Source organism: Lonchura striata, chromosome 1 (assembly GCF_046129695.1).
Source record: "Lonchura striata isolate bLonStr1 chromosome 1, bLonStr1.mat, whole genome shotgun sequence".
NCBI lineage: Eukaryota > Metazoa > Chordata > Aves > Passeriformes > Estrildidae > Lonchura > Lonchura striata.
This window is the reverse complement of record NC_134603.1, coordinates 23,989,385-24,008,052: the sequence shown is the minus strand read 5'-3', so window position 1 is coordinate 24,008,052 and position 18,668 is coordinate 23,989,385. Positions and strand designations below refer to the sequence as shown.

At 41.5% G+C, this 18,668-nt stretch overlaps 1 protein-coding gene across 1 annotated transcript in view; it reads left to right on the top strand.

The window, feature by feature from the left end:
• Positions 1 to 18,668, top strand: part of LOC110477470 (neural-cadherin) — a 52,607-nt gene that overhangs the window by 14,812 nt on the left and 19,127 nt on the right. Inside the window, exons 4-17 of the mRNA XM_031504048.2 lie at positions 997 to 1,201; positions 1,586 to 1,697; positions 4,080 to 4,329; positions 5,260 to 5,402; positions 5,750 to 5,922; positions 6,287 to 6,455; positions 8,129 to 8,299; positions 11,569 to 11,741; positions 11,848 to 12,015; positions 12,946 to 13,195; positions 14,442 to 14,569; positions 15,716 to 15,902; positions 16,035 to 16,178; positions 17,836 to 18,119. Coding sequence (XP_031359908.2) covers positions 997 to 1,201; positions 1,586 to 1,697; positions 4,080 to 4,329; positions 5,260 to 5,402; positions 5,750 to 5,922; positions 6,287 to 6,455; positions 8,129 to 8,299; positions 11,569 to 11,741; positions 11,848 to 12,015; positions 12,946 to 13,195; positions 14,442 to 14,569; positions 15,716 to 15,902; positions 16,035 to 16,178; positions 17,836 to 18,119 — 2,557 coding nt within the window. The remainder of the gene's footprint in view (positions 1 to 996; positions 1,202 to 1,585; positions 1,698 to 4,079; positions 4,330 to 5,259; positions 5,403 to 5,749; positions 5,923 to 6,286; positions 6,456 to 8,128; positions 8,300 to 11,568; positions 11,742 to 11,847; positions 12,016 to 12,945; positions 13,196 to 14,441; positions 14,570 to 15,715; positions 15,903 to 16,034; positions 16,179 to 17,835; positions 18,120 to 18,668) is intronic.

Sequence of the window (18,668 nt, the reverse complement as noted above, 5' to 3'; positions counted from 1 at the left end):
TCGCTATGCATCTTCTGGTGATTTAAACAAATGCTTGAAAAATAGTCTTTTAATTAACCAGATCTGGAGTTGTTTGTGTCCCGTTTGACTTGTATTTAAATTTCTAGAAAGACAAGTCATTGCCAGACTCTTGAGATAACAACACCAGTGTGAAGTACAAATAGATAAAGCTCAATATCCAAGGGGCTCTGCGGTTGCATGAAGAGTGGCTAAGCCAAGCCACAGTGGGAAGATGCTCTCAAGCTGGCTCTGGGTTTATTGTCACTGTTCAGCTGCTTAAGAGCAAAATGGGCTTTAAGGCCTCTAAGGAGCAGGTGGAACAGTGCCATAAGGCCTCTAAGGAGCAGGAACCCTCAAAATAAACTGATGACCTAGGAAAAATTGCTGGAGATGTGCCACTAATCTTTAAGAGAGACTGAATAAGGAGGAGGGAAATTTCTCTGCTTCCCAGGAGCTTTCAGTGAGATGAGCTAAAAGTGTATTATGCTGGTGAAAGACTGGTGTGAGAGGTGGAGCTTCAAAACATAAGTCACAGTAGGGAAGCAAATGTTCCTTTGATACCCTGCCAAGGTGGACAGCAGGATCTGGAAAGCCCTCTGGTCCATGGGTTTCCCATCCATGTCTAAACCTGTTTCTTTTCTAAATATACAGCTAGAGAAAAATTCAAAAGTATAGTAGGTCACTTATTTCTGAATAACTGAGAAACTGGGGGTTTACCAGTAACTGCTGTCAAGTATTTAAAAGGCTACAATAGGAAAGAAAAAGATGATTTAGCGTTAGTGGGGGTTGAAATGGGTTGTTATTTCAGCACTGCTATGTCAGTGAATAAGTTTGGTGAGAGAAGATAGATGGGCTCCCTGTCTGAATACAAAACTGAGCCAAGCATAGACAGAGAGTGAGCAAGACACCTTTCCTCATCCTATCCTCTAGGTGCTGAGGAGACTGTTTTTGTGGTTATTGTTTTGAAGCAAAGGGTTGTTCTCTCGTTCTTTGCAGAGTAGCAGTTGTTGAGGCTGTTTCTTTCCAGAGCCAGCCTCTTTCCTACACTCTGCTGATGAACCCCTCTGGGCTCTTCTGGGTGAGGCAGGAGAGCGGAGAGCTCAGCCTGACCCACCCCGTGGACTACGAGAGCGAGCACCACCTCTACCACCTCCTGCTGAAAGCCGTGGAAGCTGAGAGCACGCTCAGCAGTGTCACTGAGGTACATGAACCTCTTCACTCCTTCCCATGGGCTGCAATCCCTCGCTCCAGGAGCAGTTACACAGATGGATAGCCCAGGATACTTGTGAGGATGCTGGGTAGGGAGGAGCCTTGTAGTACAGGCAGAAATCTGGGCTCTGACCTGGGTTCACATCTGGGCTCTTTAATTACCTCTTGTTATTACTCTTTGGCTTTGCCTTCCATCTTGGGAGTGGAGGAGAAAATACTTCTCTGTGTTACAGGAGTTGTGTGAGAAGAATAGCATCAGAGGTGTAAGGATGGGACAGCAGCAAAAGCACTGATTGCCACTGCAGTGTCCAGGAAGAGGTGCTCTTTTAGCAGCATAGAAGCTAAAATCCATTCTCAATGTGTCCTTTTTCCTTAGGTTGTGGTCCATATCACCGATGAAAACGACTGTTCTCCTGAATTCCAGCGCTCCATTTACAGCAGAGACAACGTTCCGGAAACCATTCCTATTGGCACGTCTCTTCTGCAAGGTGGGGACCATCCTGTCACCTTTTCATATCAGTCATGCTGCAGACCTGCTAGTTTATCACCTTTCCATGTTCTGGCCATGAGGAAGTGCTGTCTTGCACTGGCACTGCCTTTGTAAGATGTGGATGGCAGCTTTCCTGGTGGTCTGTGGATGACTTTTAGGTACTGGAAGTAGAGCTGTGAGTGTCTTCAGGTGAGGGTCACTACTGTGCCCAAGGGGAGAGCCTGTGGTATCCAAGGGCAATAAAAGCAGCTGATAGAAAGTGGCTTCATTTCCTTTAAATGTTGTAGCTGTCTTTTAACTCATCTTGGCAATCTTTTTGTGTGCCAGAAGCAGCTGCAATTAGTTTTACTTTTCCTAATGTGTTAAGGAAAAAACTGGGATTTTTAAAAATGGGCAGCTTGTTTTGTCAAATAGACATTAACGCTGTATAACTGACTTGAAAAGTGTTAAAGTAAAAATAATTTAGAAGCCTGTAAACTTATATTTATGGTTGTGGCTTACCAGTCATCATCCCATGTTTGCTGTTTTTAACATGGCCATGTATCACTTGCATATAAACCCTGACTGCACAGGTGACATTTTTAGAGGCTAAAATAGTATTTTGATAAAAAATAAATGCAAAAATGACAGCTTTTGCCATTGTGGGCATGCCTGTAGCTGTTCATGGCAGTGAAAAAGGTCATGTGATAAATGCTTTTGTTAAAACTGTGGATGATGTGAATATAGGTTTCAGTTTTCAGCTGCTTTTATTTTAGCACACTCAAAGTCTGGAGCATGGAGGGTGCTCTCAGAAGGACCCTCAGCCTTCAGCTGCATCTCTGTGCCAGCAGAACAAGGCTTGGAGCTGTAGCTGACAACTCAGTCAGCTTTTGAGCCAGAGTTAGTTTGCACTAAGCTAGTTCACAACACATGCAAAGCCAGCACAGAGCTGCTTGTGGCTGGCATATGATCCTTAAAATACCCTTTGCAAGGCACACCAGTTTCCAGGATGGAATTAAATGGAGGGGAATAGAATTCCCATGGTGCTATTGGGAAGTAAGGCATGTTTTGTCATGTACAAGTAAGTGCCACATTCCCTATTTGCCAGAAAACATCTGGGGGAAAAGAAGCATATTGTTAAGCACATAGCATGTATTTCTGTGAATGCTTAAATGGCTCACTAATGACTGTAGATTAAAACCGAATTTTTCAAATCAAGTAAGTTTTTCACATGCCTTTCTAAAAACAATACTTAACCACTATATTTGACAGATTTAATTCACTGTCATTTTAGTCTTTGAGTTTTTAATATATTTTGTCTGTCAGTGCAGCAAGAGAGTCATTAACTCTAAAGCCCTTGATTTTGTAGTCTGTAACACAAACATTTATTCACAGCAGGATTTGGAGATTTTGAACAAAACCTTACAACCACTCTAAATATCCTTGTAAACAGAGATGAGTAACTATCCACAGGCAAATGCAGTTGAAATTTTTTGCAATAAGTAGAACAGTTCTTCAGTGTACTTTTGAAATCATTCTCTGCTCCTTTCCTATTTTGAGTTAATATTCTGATAGAGACAGGTTGTTTCTGCCACCCCTCTGTGGATGATGCTGCAGCTGTTTGTTGGGGTGTCCACGCACTGCAACCAGTTCTGCTTCCACAAGGCTGTGTGCTGCCACGGTGGCTGCATCTGGATCCTATTGGTAGAATAAGGAGTTTGTTTATAACAAGTGTGGGTATGATGTGAAGCCTCATTCTTAAGCTAGAAAAATTGCAAGGTAATTGGAGAGGTGAGCTTCTGCTCTTAAAAATCTCTTTTGATGCTTTGTTATGCTGGTTTGCTGCTCCTGAGCAGATGGGACACTCAGCAGACTGAATAAACATTTACTGGGGAGGAATGTTTAATCACTCTTCCTACCTTGAAGCACCAGGTAATTAAAAAGTATATAACTAGCTAGGAGCTAATTAAATTTGAACATAACATTCCTGCAAAGAGTGAGGAACCAGTTTATGACTGATAATGTTAAACAACGTGCATACTGATTGTGTGCTAATTGCCAGTGTTGACTGCTATTTGTACAAAGCATTTTGTGCAGTGCTGGGATCACAGCTGTCTTGCAAATTCACCTGACTGAGATCACTTGGGCTGGGTTAGAGCAGAGGAAAGAATTGTTTTGATTTTTCACTCCCAGCTTCCTGCTAAGTTCCCAAACTCTAGCCACAAAAAAACCAGACCAAAACAAAATCAAAACAAACAAACAATTTTTTTTCTGGATTAAACAGATTTAGGTGATGCCTGTTCTCAAAAACTAACAAACAAACAGAGCTGGCTTGGTGGGAAACATCATAACCAAACTTACTTTGCAGTATGACTATTCTGTTAAATGTATTCTCTAATAGTGCTTGCAACAGACTGCGACTCTGGCTCCAACTCTGAGATCTCTTACTTCATCCAGAGCACTGATTTTTCCATCACACGTCACGGGGTCATCAATTCTAACCAGAGGCTGAACTTTGAGCGAGCCAACCACATGTACGAGTTCGTGGTGATCGCTGTGGATAAAGGACACCCCCCTCGGACAGGGACGGCGTCCGTGCGCATCCGAATGGCCAACGTCAACGACGAGGCTCCCGTCTTCTCCCAGGCCGTGTAAGGACCTTGAGCACCTGCTTTGCTCTTAAAAGATGCTGTTCAGACTTGTAACCTTAATAGCACTTGGCTAAATGGTCCCTTGTGGTTTTGTGCAAGTGTAAGTACCAGTGAAATTGGAGGGTAATTTCTATATATAAAGAGGCTTTAGGAGTTGGCCTTTCATTTATAGATTGTATATTAAAAAATGCATAATTTTTGATATCATATATTAACTTTATAGAGAGAGAACAAAATAAATCAAAGACCTATCTATACAGGGAATGATTATGACTGTGTTGACTCCTGGATTTCAAAGTGAATATCCATGTATAAACAGGTGACAAGTAAATGGAGTAGTTAGCAAACTACCAGTGAAACTTAATTTTAGCATCAACAGACTGTATTTTAAGCTAATTTCATGAGCCCCTGCATGTTTAAGAGTCTTTTTTCTTTCCTGTCCCTAATCAAGATAATTTCTATTCTTTCCACAATTTTGAAGTATGAACGTGTTTTAAATACAAAACATACATATATTTATTTACAAAATTAAATACTTTTTTACATTCATCTCGGTAGTATCTAATGCTTTCCATTAATATATAGGGATATAAGAAACACTGCATGATAGATATTAGTCCTTTTTTCTCAACTTTAATAGATATATGATCCTGTTTTACAGTACAATGTATTATGGTGCATATTGTTATCCTCCAAGGGATCCTTCAAAATTATGTATACAAAAAGTACAGGATTACAATCCTAAAATAAATACCAAACGTTGAACAAAGAAGACCTAAATTATGTCTTAAACCAATTTAAGATTCTACGGTTGCATGCCTAAAGCTTTAAAAAACCGTTCATAATGAGTTCATAATCTTGCTGATGGTTAACATGGTGATGGTTATTCTGATACTTTGTGTGCTGCCATTTCTCCCTTATGTCCATCAGTTACAGGACTTTCCTTTCGGAGGATGCTGGTCCTGGCACCTTGGTGGCTACTGTTAGGGCAGAGGACCCTGATGGAGATGGGCTGCTTTATCTGATTACAGGAGGCAATGAGGAGGGCAACTTCGAGCTAGATAGCCAGAAAGGTAAGGAAAGAGGTTTTAGAACACAGTTATTTACTGTCTGATCTCTACTGACTCTGCTCCATCTGCATGTCAAGAACCAGAAGAGAGCACCATATTTATATAATCTGCAAATGGAGTTGCTTTGTATCAATGAGGACAAGTTCTTTGATATGATGGTTGTTCTTCAACTATCAGCCAAAACTTGGGATCCTGGTCTAAGGGTGTGCTGACTAAGATGATAGGTTCCTGTGCTTTGCAACCAAAATACAAACTGAGCCAGCAATACTGTGACAGAGAAATGTGATGCTCACTTGATTTTGTGTGTTTACAGAGTAAATTAACATGACACTTTATGCTTCCAAATTCAGGTATCATTAAACTCCGCAGAAACCCACCACCCAGTCTGAAAGGGCCACAGTACACCCTGAATGTCACTGCGATAGATGACAATGCCTCGGGGGGACCCACTCCTCTCAGCAGTTTTGCTGAGGTTATTGTAGGAGTTAATGACATTAATAACAACAAGCCTGTCTTTAGAGAGGTAAGATGTCTTTGTCTTTCTGCAGATATTCTTTTCCCATCTAAGGTATAACTGGGATAACAGAGTCTCCATAGCCACTGGTGGTTGCTGGTGGGCTGAAGGGTCTGTGTGTGCAGAGCAGAATGAACTTGTAAGTGAACAGTCAGCTTGTAAGCAGTCAGCTTTCTTCCTAGAGGAAGTGTAAAGACTTCGTCCTCCTTTTCCCTTCCTCTCCCTTAGGGATTGATTTCTTTGTGTGCATCAGTAGTAGTAGCAATTTTCTTCCAAGTTTTTCCCAGACCTGCTGGAAAAATACTGGCACTGTGCAGCAGATTCATGTGACTCTGTGTAATATTTAGGGTGGGATGTTTGGGTGTATTTTTAGTGCGCTTACTACAGTGACAGCACCTGGGTTCTGGAGAACCAGCCTCCAGGCACGCGTGTGCTACAGGTAGAAGCCTACGATGCAGACCTCGGCATCAATGGACAGGTGAAGTATGGGCTCATGCACCGAGATGGAGCTTCCCTAGGCTTCAGCATTGACCCAGACACAGGTCAGTAGCTTCAGGTTACTGAGAAAAAATGAAAATTATGTTGTATTGTAGTGGAAATGCCACTGTATCAGTATGTTCATGTAGGCTCATGCTAAACCATGTAACTGCACGGTCAGCTGTGACAGTTTACAGGTAAACACCGGAAAATGCTCAGGGTATGTAAATAGCCGTGCACATAGATTAGATTAAGGTTGTAGTGGTTCAAATCATAGTAGGTTTGGGTTGAAAAGACATGAAAGATCATGTCTTTCCACTACTCCTGCAGTGGACAGGGAGACCTTCCACTAGACCAGGCTGCCCAATGCCCCATCCAACCTGGCCTTGAACACTTCCAGGGATGGGGCTTCCACAGCTTCCCTGGGTAACCTGTGTTGGCAGTGTCTCACCACCCTCACAGTAAAGAATTTCTTTGTGATCTAAACATATTCTCCCTCAGTTTAAAGCCATTATCCCTTGTCCTATTACTACATGCCCATAGATACTTTCCAGCTCTTGTGTAGGCCACCTTTAGGCACTGGAAGGTGCTGTAAGGTCTCCCTGGAACCTTCTCTTCTCCGGGCTGAAAAATCCCAGCTCAGTCTGTCTTCACAGGAGAGGTTTCAAACCCTCTGATCATCTTCATGTTCCTCTTCTGGACTCACTCCAACAAATGCACATCCTTCTTATATCAGGGGTCCCAAATGCAAATAAAATAGTTCAGTATGTTCAATAAGAAGATAAATAAGTTCAGTAAGAAGATAAAATTGTGTTCTGTATCACTTACCTTCTTATTTGGATCAAGGGTAGCAGAAAATGTGAGTTTTACAGGTCAAGATTATTCTTCCCTATGATGTGGCCACAGTTTTTTTCTCATGTCACACACAAATAGGAGATCCAGTGCACTGCAGGCAAAACCCTCATACAGAACAAGGCAACAATATCTTTACTTATGATTTATGTTAAATTAAGATGTTATATAATGGTTGATGTTTCCATAGTCAAAATAGGAAAATGGGATAGTGTTATATCCAGGACTGTGCGGGAGATTGGAAGGGACTATAACAGAGCTGAGGAACTTTGAGCATTGTAGAGAAATAGGTCTAGAAGTGGCCTCAAGAAGCCCAGTTCAAAATCTGCTAACCAGAAGAAAATAGCTAAGGTACAGAGAGAGACTTGATTAGTAGGGAGGAAAACCTGAAATTTTGAGAAAATTGTTTGATTTATCCATATAATTTTACCCAATTTTAATCTGTTCAGTGAGACAGTCTCCAACCCCTGTAGCAGAGGTTACTTTGGTCATATCACTTGTGTCTTCTGCGGTGTGACTCTTCCTCAAAGTAATAATGAGCTGATTCAGTTACTCACACTACCACTGGAGTAAACCTAGAGAGGCCCTTCAGTGCGAAGGAGAAATTCCTTCTGTGCTCCATGAGCCATGATATCTCAGATACTCAGACTGGGCTTCTTACCAGGGCAGCAGGAAAAAGGCGACATGAGGCATGTGAGGGGAGGAGAGAGAGGAGAACTGAAGTTGGTCTAGTCCAAGACATGTTGCAGGGTCAATGAGGATCGAGCTTCACGGCTGTGTTGCGTGTGGTCAGAGCTTCCTTTTGCTCAGGAGATGTGCAGATTCCTCTCTGCAAATTCGGTCCTGAGGCTGTGACAGGCAGCACAGGAGGTGTCTGTGCTTGCAGGAGTCATCACCACCACGCAGAGTTTTGACCGGGAGAGGCAGAGGGAGTACACTCTGTCTGTCACTGCCACTGACCAGGCGCAGGAGCCGCTGATCGGCGTGTGCCAGGTCACCGTCCTCGTCGCTGACGTCAACGACAACGACCCCAAGTTTGACAAGAGTCGCTATCAGTGTGAGTGCTACTTAACTGCTTGTCCCACTACTGCCGCATCAATCTTTTAGAAGGTTATTCCTTGTAACAGTGGTCACTTCTTTTGTTGCCCACTAAGCCAGTTACTGTTTAACCCATCTTCAGTGGGAATGTGCAGAATTAACCAGTCCTCTTTAGTCACCGCAGTTCTCTTAAAAACTGACATACTTCACTCCTACAGATGAGGCAGATCTGATCCCTTCTCTTTGCAGTTTTTCTCTGCCCAGTTTTTTCTGCACTGAATTTTTATTTGATGTCCCTAAACAAAACATGACATCCTAGCTGGGAAATCAACCCTGAGTAGAAGTACAATTGTCATCTGTGTCTTTGTAGCACAGCACCTCTGTTTGAATAGACTGAAGTAGCATTGAGTCTTGCCAAACATTGCAAAATCCTTGGTTTCTAGGCTACCTTTGGCTGGAAGCCAACACCTGCTGCATTTGTCCTGCTGAGCTACCTTTTCCCATTTGACCTGGTGACATTCCCTTTTTCATCCCCGCATCATATGCTTTACATCAGTCTTTTCTTTAATTTTATTTGATGCTTCTCCAGTAGAATCCTGCATTTCATTACACTTGGACTCTCTGCATTTAATGTCATCCACAAGTCATGAGTATAATCTCTAGTTGTTGGACTGGAATAGGTCCTTCCTTGCATAATTGCTTGAAAATGGAAAAAAAATTGTTGCTGGTACATCTGTCAACAACTTCATTTTGGAGTTTTTTTGCCAGTTGTGTGAAATGTCATGGAGGGCAAAGCAGTGACCAATGTCTTATTAAAATGAAGATGGCTTATAAGAAAATTGTCTTTAACATCACATATGCCAGCATTTTAGGATTCAAAAATAAGTTGGATGTTTATATTTTAGGACTTTAACAACAAGTGACATCTGCTGGGAAATATGCTAAATATACATCCACACTTCAGAGTTATGTACAAGGACAGAAGGAAGATTGTGTTGCACCTTTTAAAGTATCTTGTAGTGACTAATTCTAAGTGCCAAATTCATTAAAATGTGTAGATTTGGAATAGCCATTTCTACATTCTTACCAGCATCTTCTACGAATCTGGCCAAAGCAGCACTGAGAAGTTGAGCAGGAATGATCTTCCTGTAGAGAAATATTTTTGAGTGGAGCAGACAATCCCTGAGGTAGAGGTAACGTTTGTGCAAAGATGAACCTTCTATTCTACCATCACACATGTCCTTCAGGTAAAACTGCCCAGGATTCCTCTTTTTCAAAAGTTGTGAAGCTGAGAGGTTGCATTTGTAATTATGGTGGCTTCAGCACTTCAAGGAACAGGCTGATTTTTTTCTTCCTTTTTTCATGAACAGAGGGTACCAGCAAAGGTTCTGAAGCAAAGGTAGCTTTTTGAGATGGCAGAACTGCAGATAATGAGGTCACGTTATGCCTAGCACTTTCCCAGAATCTCTACATAAATAATCAATGCTTGAACGTCACAGAATTAAAAATAGCTTCTTCCCTAACAAGATCAAATGCCATTAGTTATAGGTTTCTATTCATCCTGGAAACTGCTGGTTCTTTACACTCAGCACTAGCATGTTGGTCAAATTCCTGATTTAGCCATGCGTCTTATCATCTCTCTGCAAAACAGACATTAAAGAAATGCTTAACTGTAGTAGGGATGGTACAGTAAATGTTAAAGTTGTGTCATCAGCAAGCAAAGCACATGAAATGCGAGAGTACCACCCTTCCAAGTAACTTTGTCTTTTTTATTACAATGCACTTTAACAGAATTTGACTGTTAAAGTCAGCATAAATACACACACACACACACACAAACAAAATCTTAACACAAAAAAGGAGAATTTTACAGTGATTTATGGCAGTTAATTCAATTTTCATTAATCTATCTTAGCGTTGGTAAATCTCTTGCGAGATTAGCTTTGTCTGTTACTGACATACAAAAGACAAGAATCCCAGGACAATTAAATGACACAGGGAGGAGTGAAGCCAATTAAATCTCAAACTACTGCTCATGGAGCAAGTGGTTGGTGTTGTTTAAAGTTGTACTGCTCCACTACTACACACTGTAGACATTAAAGCAGAAGACCAAAACAGAAAACATAACTGCTCCATAAGTAGTGTGCAGTTCTGATTATCCCACATCAAAAATGCTAAAGGACACACATATAGGGGAGGTCAAAGATAGGAAATAGTTTCTGAGCAAGACACGAATTAACAGATTGACTGGGTTGCCTAAACCCAACTGCACTGTCAGTTTTAATACACTGAGCTGGTGGAGACTTAGTACAAGGAAACAACTCAAAAACACAATCAGGCAAGCACACATAGCTACTTGAAGGAGGAATTGGGACTGGATGGCTGAGGATAGAGGGAAGAGTTGGACAAAAATCAGTGTAATGTAAAGACGAGTGTGGAAGAAAGACAGCTGGCAGGGATGCAGTAGTTTCATATGAAACTGCCTCGCAGAGTGGAGGGGTGCAAGAAATGACTGCTCATGATTTCCCATCATTCTGTTGGTGTCTCTTCCAGAAATCAGGCTTTAGGATGACAGAATTAGTAATCTGTGCAGTGGGCTCTTCGAATACGTGACTTTGCCACCAGATTTTTAGATGACAATTACATGAGCAGGTCCAAAGAAGGATTGGTCTCTCTAGAACTACAAGCAGAAAGATATGACCTCTGACACAGGTGGATTTCTGGGAACAGGGAGTGAAACCTAAAGAAAGAGACATACATAAAATGACCATTTCCCTTGCTCTGGTCAGCTTTTCCAAAATGCTGGGGAGTTGGAGGCATTTTCTCTGTGACTTGAGTCTTTATTACTTAGTGCCTCCCACTGGCAGGGCTGCCAGTACCACTCATACTCAAGATTAATTCAATTCAACAGAATTGCCTTTGATGCCAGCCTGCTTTTATCATCAGCTGAGCCCACAGGCTGGGCTGTGGTCTGAAGCAGTGGGCATGTGAGCCACTGTGGGGCTTGCCAGTGCCGCCGTGGAGAGGCACCAGCGCTGGCAGCAGCAGTGTCAGTAAATCTGCACCACTAGCAGCTCACTTAACAGCCCAGTGTGGCAGGGGAGAGGGAAAGGAAAGCTAAAAGAGGACTGTAGACACTGTTGGTGACAATACTTTATAAACTGCCTCGGTACAGAAGCGTTTAGTCTCCCATGAAGGGAACAATGATGTTTTACAGGGGTATTTATTTACAAATACAGCCTGCTAAACCAGAGCAGACTTGCTGACAATACCTTTGTCTTTTCAAAGACTTCCTTAGCGAAGACACTCCGGTGGGGATGAGTTTCCTCCGAGTTGCAGCTCACGACAGTGACCAGGGTGTGAATGCTGCTGTCACATACTCCATGTTAGAGCATCAGCTGGAATACTTCCAGATCAACCCCAGCACAGGCTGGGTGTATGTGAATGGCCCGCTACATAATGTGAGTAATGTGAGACTCCAGCCCTTCATATCCATTGAGGAGGGTTAATTGAAGTCTCTTGGTTTGTACAAAATAGTTTTCAAGTATCCTCTGCCTTTGTTTCTAGACAATGCGCATTAGCTGCTATATTGTAGCGACAGATGGTGGGAACAGAAGCAGCACCGCGGAGCTGATAGTGACTGTCACTAGTGCACTGAGCCAGCCACCCCGCTGGGAGCAGAGCACATACTGGGTAACCATCCCCGAAAGCACCATTCGTGACACCAAGATTGTGGTATGTTAAAAGCATGATTACTTCCCTCCCTCTTCATTGCCACGTTTTCCTCTGTTATGCTCTAAGTCAGAAGTTCAGAGATGCCCGCTCTGCAGCCTTACTGCCTTGCACTATTCCCTTATGAGCCTTCACTGCTGTGCACCCATTAAAGTTTGTCAGGTGTACCTGTCATAGAATAGGGTGGCATTTCAGCTGCAGCAGTTTTCCCAGTGAATTCTTACATTAATGGCCCTCAAGGTGTGCTTCCACAGGAACAAGACTTATGTTCTGACAGAAAAGGAAATTCTTGTGTGTTCCCTCCAAGAGCCATCTCCTCACTCCTCCATACTCAGTGGGCTGTGCTATCTGCTTGTGTCTTTCTTAAAGCTTTTCTCAGTTTAGCCCGAGAGCATGGAGTCACATAGTTTGCTTTGGACTCTTGTAACTCAAATTAATTCCTTTTTAACCCATAGAGACATAGTCTTTAAGGACAGAAGACTTAGTCTTCTATATATTGCCACATAATTCCTGCCTTCCTCCTCCTGCATGTAATATTCAAGTACTTGGAAACAATTTAGTGTTTGAGTTTTTCTTCTGTAACTTGCTGAGTAAAATGTACAACTCAATGGAGAAATGGTCTCCTTATGGATTAGTTTTGCTTTGGAAGAAGGAGAGAGGAGGGATTGATTTCCTATAGCTGTGCTGCAGTTCTGGCTTGGCACATTTACAGACAAATAAATTTACTGTTGATTAAACACCTGCAGCAAACCTAGGTATTGTAAAATAAAACTCAGCTCTGTAAATGTTTCTATTTTGCCTGTTACCTGAGTCATACAGGCATGTATGTTCTTGGAGTACATACATGTGTGTATGTTTCTGCCATCAAACTCAACACATAACACTTGTAACTCCGGCTTCATGAATGTATCTGGTGGCTCTTTTCTTCTTCAGACCATCAAAGCCACATCCCCCCTTGGTGATCCCAGGGTTACGTATAACCTGGAGGAGGGTCAAGTTCCAGAGACTAACATGCCAGTTCGTTTCTATCTGAAGCCAAACAGAGCTGATGGATCTGCTTCTCTTCTAGTCGCTGAACCACTTGACTTTGAGACTACTAAGTTTTTCACCCTGACAGTCCGGGCACAAAATGTAGCAATGACTCCTTTAGCTTCCTTTGCCACTGTTTGTGTCAATATAACAGGTAAGCTTTGTTGCTGTTCAGAAAAATATTCTTATTATTTTTAGTATAATGCCATGAATTAAGGTAACATCCATGAAATGCCAAGCCACCTCAGAATGCTTTGTACATTTCTATACTGTAAAAAGTCATGCAGTCATTAAACAATGTCAGAGGCAAATCCTAATACAACTATCAAATGTGGAGATGTGATACTGCAAAAATGGGCTGTTTGAATGTTTAGGCAGCACTGTGCCTGGTTCTGTAAAGGTAATCAGAAACATTTTCTTTCAAAAGGAGGAGAAATCTAGTATTTGTTCCCAAGCTATTACAAGGAGATGAGTACTGGAAATAGTCTATACTATAAAAAGAGAAGCGACTCAGGCTGGGTTTGTGTTGGATATCTGTTTAGGGATTTTTGTTGCATTCAGTATTTTCCACTGCATATTGAGATTACATGTACAGAAATAAATTTACCCTTATGATAAACGCAATTTTCAAAAATTTGATCCAAACTTCCTTACAGCAGGATCTTTTCATAAGGCTCTGTTCCAGTAGATCCACATAAAACTATAAAGCTGATATTAATCCCTGCTTTTTGCAGGATTAGTGGAGTTACTTTTGTTAGGCAGACATTCAAATGAAAATATGAATAAATGAAGTCTCCAGCAAAAACATTTGTCTTGCTCACCACTATGGAAATGAAAATGGGGTAATAATTTGAAAAGGAATCCAACTTTCCTGCTTCACTTTATCACAGCATTGTCCTGTCTTTCACAATCCATCAATGCAAAACCCCTTCAGGCTGTAGAGCAGGGTCTGAGCCTCCTAGCCTTGTAGGTTATGGACCCTGTCCCAAAGGGTTTTTCCTGTAGTGCCAGAATTGGTACCAGAAATTGGTACAGAAATTGGTACCAGAATTTGGCAGAAACTTCATTCTACTCACAAGAAAAAAATCCTTTTTCAGTAATTTAGCTGTGGATGAAAGCCCTCCTGGTCCTGGCATTCATGGACTTAGTATATGTCTGGTCAAATCATTAGCCACTATCTCAACTGGGATTAGGCCACTATCTCCCAGTGTCTGTAAAATGCCTCCTGACTTCTACCATGAGAATGGGAAAACCCAGAGCAGGATTGCTTATTACTATAAACAATGTAAGTTCTTCCTCCAAGCAAAATACACCCCTGGGGGGAAAAAACAAAAAAACACAGTAAACAAAAAAGTTTTCAAATATTTTCTTACCGTGATCTTCATCAACTCCTTTTTCAGATGTCAATGACAATGTTCCATTCTTCATGTCTTCTAACTATGAGGTATCTGTGCCAGAAGGAGCTGATGTTGGCACGTCCGTGGTTCAGGTGTTAGCTATGGACTTGGATTCTGGCCTACACGGAGAGGTTTGACCTTAAACCAGTTCTTTTTCTCACAATACTCAAGTTGTAGTACTGTAATTAGTGAGAATGTGCAGCCAGCTGATGGCAGGGAATGGGCCCCCAGCAATTCTTACAGCACTTGTCAAGCGTTTGTCTATCTTGGCTGGTGTGCATCTCATGGGATGCAGGCAGAGAAGATGCTCTTTGTGATCTCAGGGTCCTGCAGCATGGCAGCTCATCCTGATCCAGCAACCATGACAAAGCACTGCTGCATGATTCTCAGGGTTGCTCCCATGACAAGACAAGTGGATGTGGCTGCAGGACATGTTTTCACACTCCTGCCTCTTTAGCTCATTTTTTAATTGACCATCAGTGCTTATTGTAAATTATTCACAGCCTTTTAAATATAGTCAGTTAAATACCATCATTGGTCAAACCAACATTCGACCATTATAGAAATAATGACTCAGCCCTAGGAAAAAGCAGAATTCTAAAGGGAACTAATCATTTTCTTTGTATTTTCCTGAGCCATTTCTAAAAATCCTACTAGCTCTTCTGTGAAGAAACTCTAGATAGTGGAGACTCTCGATACTCTGCTCATTTTGTAGCTTTTGAAGGGCAACCTGTGTTGTAGAACAGTCTGGTGCTGCTCTGGGCATGATTTGAGGGATGGAACTGGTGTTTTTTCAGAGAAAGACCAGAGGTGTTCATTTACTCAGTGTTGTTGAACAGCACCCAAATTATTAACTGGTTTTGGTCTTTTTTTTTTTTTTTTTTTTTTTTTTTTTTTTTTTTTTGATATCAGAAGCACAGTGGATTACTAGAAGATGAGGAGACACCAGGGAAAATGCCAGTCCATACATTCTCTCTCCTTCTGTTATTAATGATCTTTCTTAACTGCTCCTACCGGCCTCTGTTGGGCTCGATACAGGGCTTGATGGGCCTTGATATCACTGGTACAGATGTTCTTCTGTTTGAGAATTCTGCACTTTTTATATCAAAATAAACAAAAGACTTAGAAAAAATAAGTTCAGATGATCTGTCTTTCCTCAGAGTGTTGCTGCTTTGCAGACAGTATGAAGAGGCTTCTGAGGAAGGGGGAGGTCACAGCACTTGGACATACAAATGAAAATAGAAAATTTAACCTCTTTTAATGATTTCCTTTTTTAGGTTCACTACTTAATATTAAAAGATGCTAATGAGGATTATCAGTTCTTTACCATTGAACCTGAGACAGGAATTATTTACACCCAGGCATCTTTTGACAGAGAGAAAAAAGCCTCTTATTTGATTGAAGTTCAGTCTCAGGACTTATCAGAATCTGCTAGACCTGGTGTTCATGGGCAGCCCAACACAGGTAAAACTAAGGAATTCTATATTAGGCTTTTTGCCTTTCATAGTCTTGGCAGGTATGTGAACTGTTTGGAATAATGCAAGGTATTCCACCTCTGCCATTTCTACTCTGTGTGCTCCTCTTGCATCTCCTTAGACACAGCCTACGTGAGGATTTTTGTCAGCGATGTGAATGACAACGCTCCGGCATTTCCTCGCTCAGCGTATGAGGTCAGCATTGATGAGGACAGGGATGTGGGAAGTCCTGTTGTGACAGCAACAGCAGATGACAAAGATGAGGGTGAGTGGACCATGCATGTCTTTTTAAGTCCTTTTAGTGTTAATGTGTGTTTGTGTGTAGGGTAGGGCTACTTCTTTCATGGGCAAACAGCTATCTGCATTCAGGAGACAATTCCAAATTTCAAACAGATTTGTAAAAGTGAGGAGAGAAGTTCTGGGTGCATGTGAGTGTTTTCTTTAATTGGGTGCTCAGGTTTGTAATGAAAAGGTTAAGTTAGCTGGCAATGTCTTTGGGGCAGAATGAAATTGCCTGGAATTGCAACACTGCTGTAATTTTATACTCACTCTTTCCGGAGCACATGGTTGCTTTTTACTGACTCCTGTGCTTTCAAGATCTCCCTAGGAGTCGGTTCTATTTACCACTACTGCAAAAAAATCAAATGTGTGCTTTTTGGTTAAATATGCTTGTGGAAGAATCTGACAAACACTGGAAAATGTGGGATGGCATGGCTAGAAATGAAGTCAGGAAGAAAGAGAAAGTCAGACCTTCCATTTGGGCTCACACTGACGCCAGCTCTGATGGTGTGAAGCTGCCCCTACTGAGTGGTGAAACCAGATGGGCAGAGCCAGTCCAAGAGCATGCACCACTAGTCAATCCCTGTCTTTGCATTTTGGTTGCTTTTGTGAGCTGGTCCAGCTCAATTTGCTGAAGAGAAACAAATCTATTGGTTAAAAGAAGGCAAGCTGGTGACAGAGCCCAAATGAGAGCTCTGTCATTTGGATGTGGGATGTGTTGCTAAGAGTAGGTGAGAGCTGGCCGTTCCTTTCTGTGACAGTGCTGCAGTGCCTGTGCCTCTTAGTGCCCATGAGAGAGGTGTAAAGAGGCCTTTGAAACCAGCTGCTGCACACGGGAGAATTTGACAAAAGCTGCTAGCAAGTGATGCTCAAGCTTTTGTCGCAAAGGCAGCCAAGTCCTTTCAAGCACTAATGTTGAACACAGCCTTTTCACTTTCTACCCATCCATATTGCTCTAGTCTTGTCATCCACAGCTGACTCACAACTTGAAAAGCTGAATGTTCTTTTTGGTCCTAGCAGATCACCTATTTAATTTAGGAAATTATTTTGTATACTGGAATGCAGTGTATTTTTTACCTTTCCAAATAAGTAAACAGGAAGCACTAAACTACTTGCTGTTTCTAAAAGTTTTGCAGCAATCAAATAACTACTGTTGCACAGGTGGAAAGTTCTAAGATGAATTCTTGTTCAAAATAGAGGACTTCTGTTATATTTTAGCACCACCCAGTGGTTTAAGAAAAAGTTAAGGAATACTGGGATTTTAAGTGAGAGACTTAGGAAACATTGAGTAAAAATAGCTTCTTGTATTTTCATAGTATGTTACTTTTTTATTATTGGCAAATGAATGCACAATAATTTAGAGTAATACAATTTCTCCATTATCAATCAACAAGTGCTTGTCTGTGTCTGTAAGTTATACTTGTAAATATAAATACAAACCTAGCCTCCTATCTACCACACACAGAATCTTCAAATTATGTACACAGATCATTTTGTGTATGTTTTTATGTTTTATCACACACACAAACATACACCACAACAGTCTTGCAAAATAAGGTTTCTCTTGGATACATGTCCATTGTGCATAGCTGGATTGAGCATTCATAGAGTGAACAGGGGGTAATTGTTTCTTTCTCTTATAGGTGAAAATGCCAAACTAAGGTATCAGATCACTTCAGGAAATGTGAAAGGGGTTTTTGATGTGGAACCTGAGACTGGAACTGTCTTCATTGCTCAGCCTCTGGATTATGAACAAGAACAACATTATGAGCTCTGGCTTGTAGCTTCTGATGGAAAATGGGAAAACCACACTCTTATCATCATCAATGTTGACAATAAGAATGATGAAGCACCAGTCTTCACTCAGAGTGAATACCAGGGCAGTGTCTTGGAGGAGCTCACTGATCTGCCTGTACTTGTCCTAAAGGTAAAGCAGTTTCCACAAATCAGGGCAAAACCTGGCTTTGTGTTCAGCTCAATCCCATCCAGTCACACAAATCCAAAAAGATTGTTTATTTAGGGTGGGTTAGGCCTGGTATTAGGACTTAGCTAGCAACTTTCTGTGAAGAACAGAATAAAGTAAACCTGGTAATTTTTCATGGTGGACTTGCTCTCTTCACCTACATAAATAGTGGTTGGTTTTGATCCTAAGGGACTTTCCCAAACTGATTTAAAAATTATTTGATTCTAAGTATTGAAAAATGTGATAACTTTCCTTTACAGAGAAGATGTGGCACAATTTGTATAACTGTATATAAGCACAAGAATGGTTTTGGCATATATACTTCACATATGTAATGGTTAAATTTATGTTACCAAATAAACATTACCAGGGATTGTTCTTTGATTCCAGCTCAATCATCTTCATTGTTTTGTTGTTAGAGCAATTCTTGGTAGGCCCAACTAGCAATCTCCCAAGCAATCCCTACATTAAAATCAGGAGCTGGGACTTCTCTCTGGCTGGTGATGATCATCA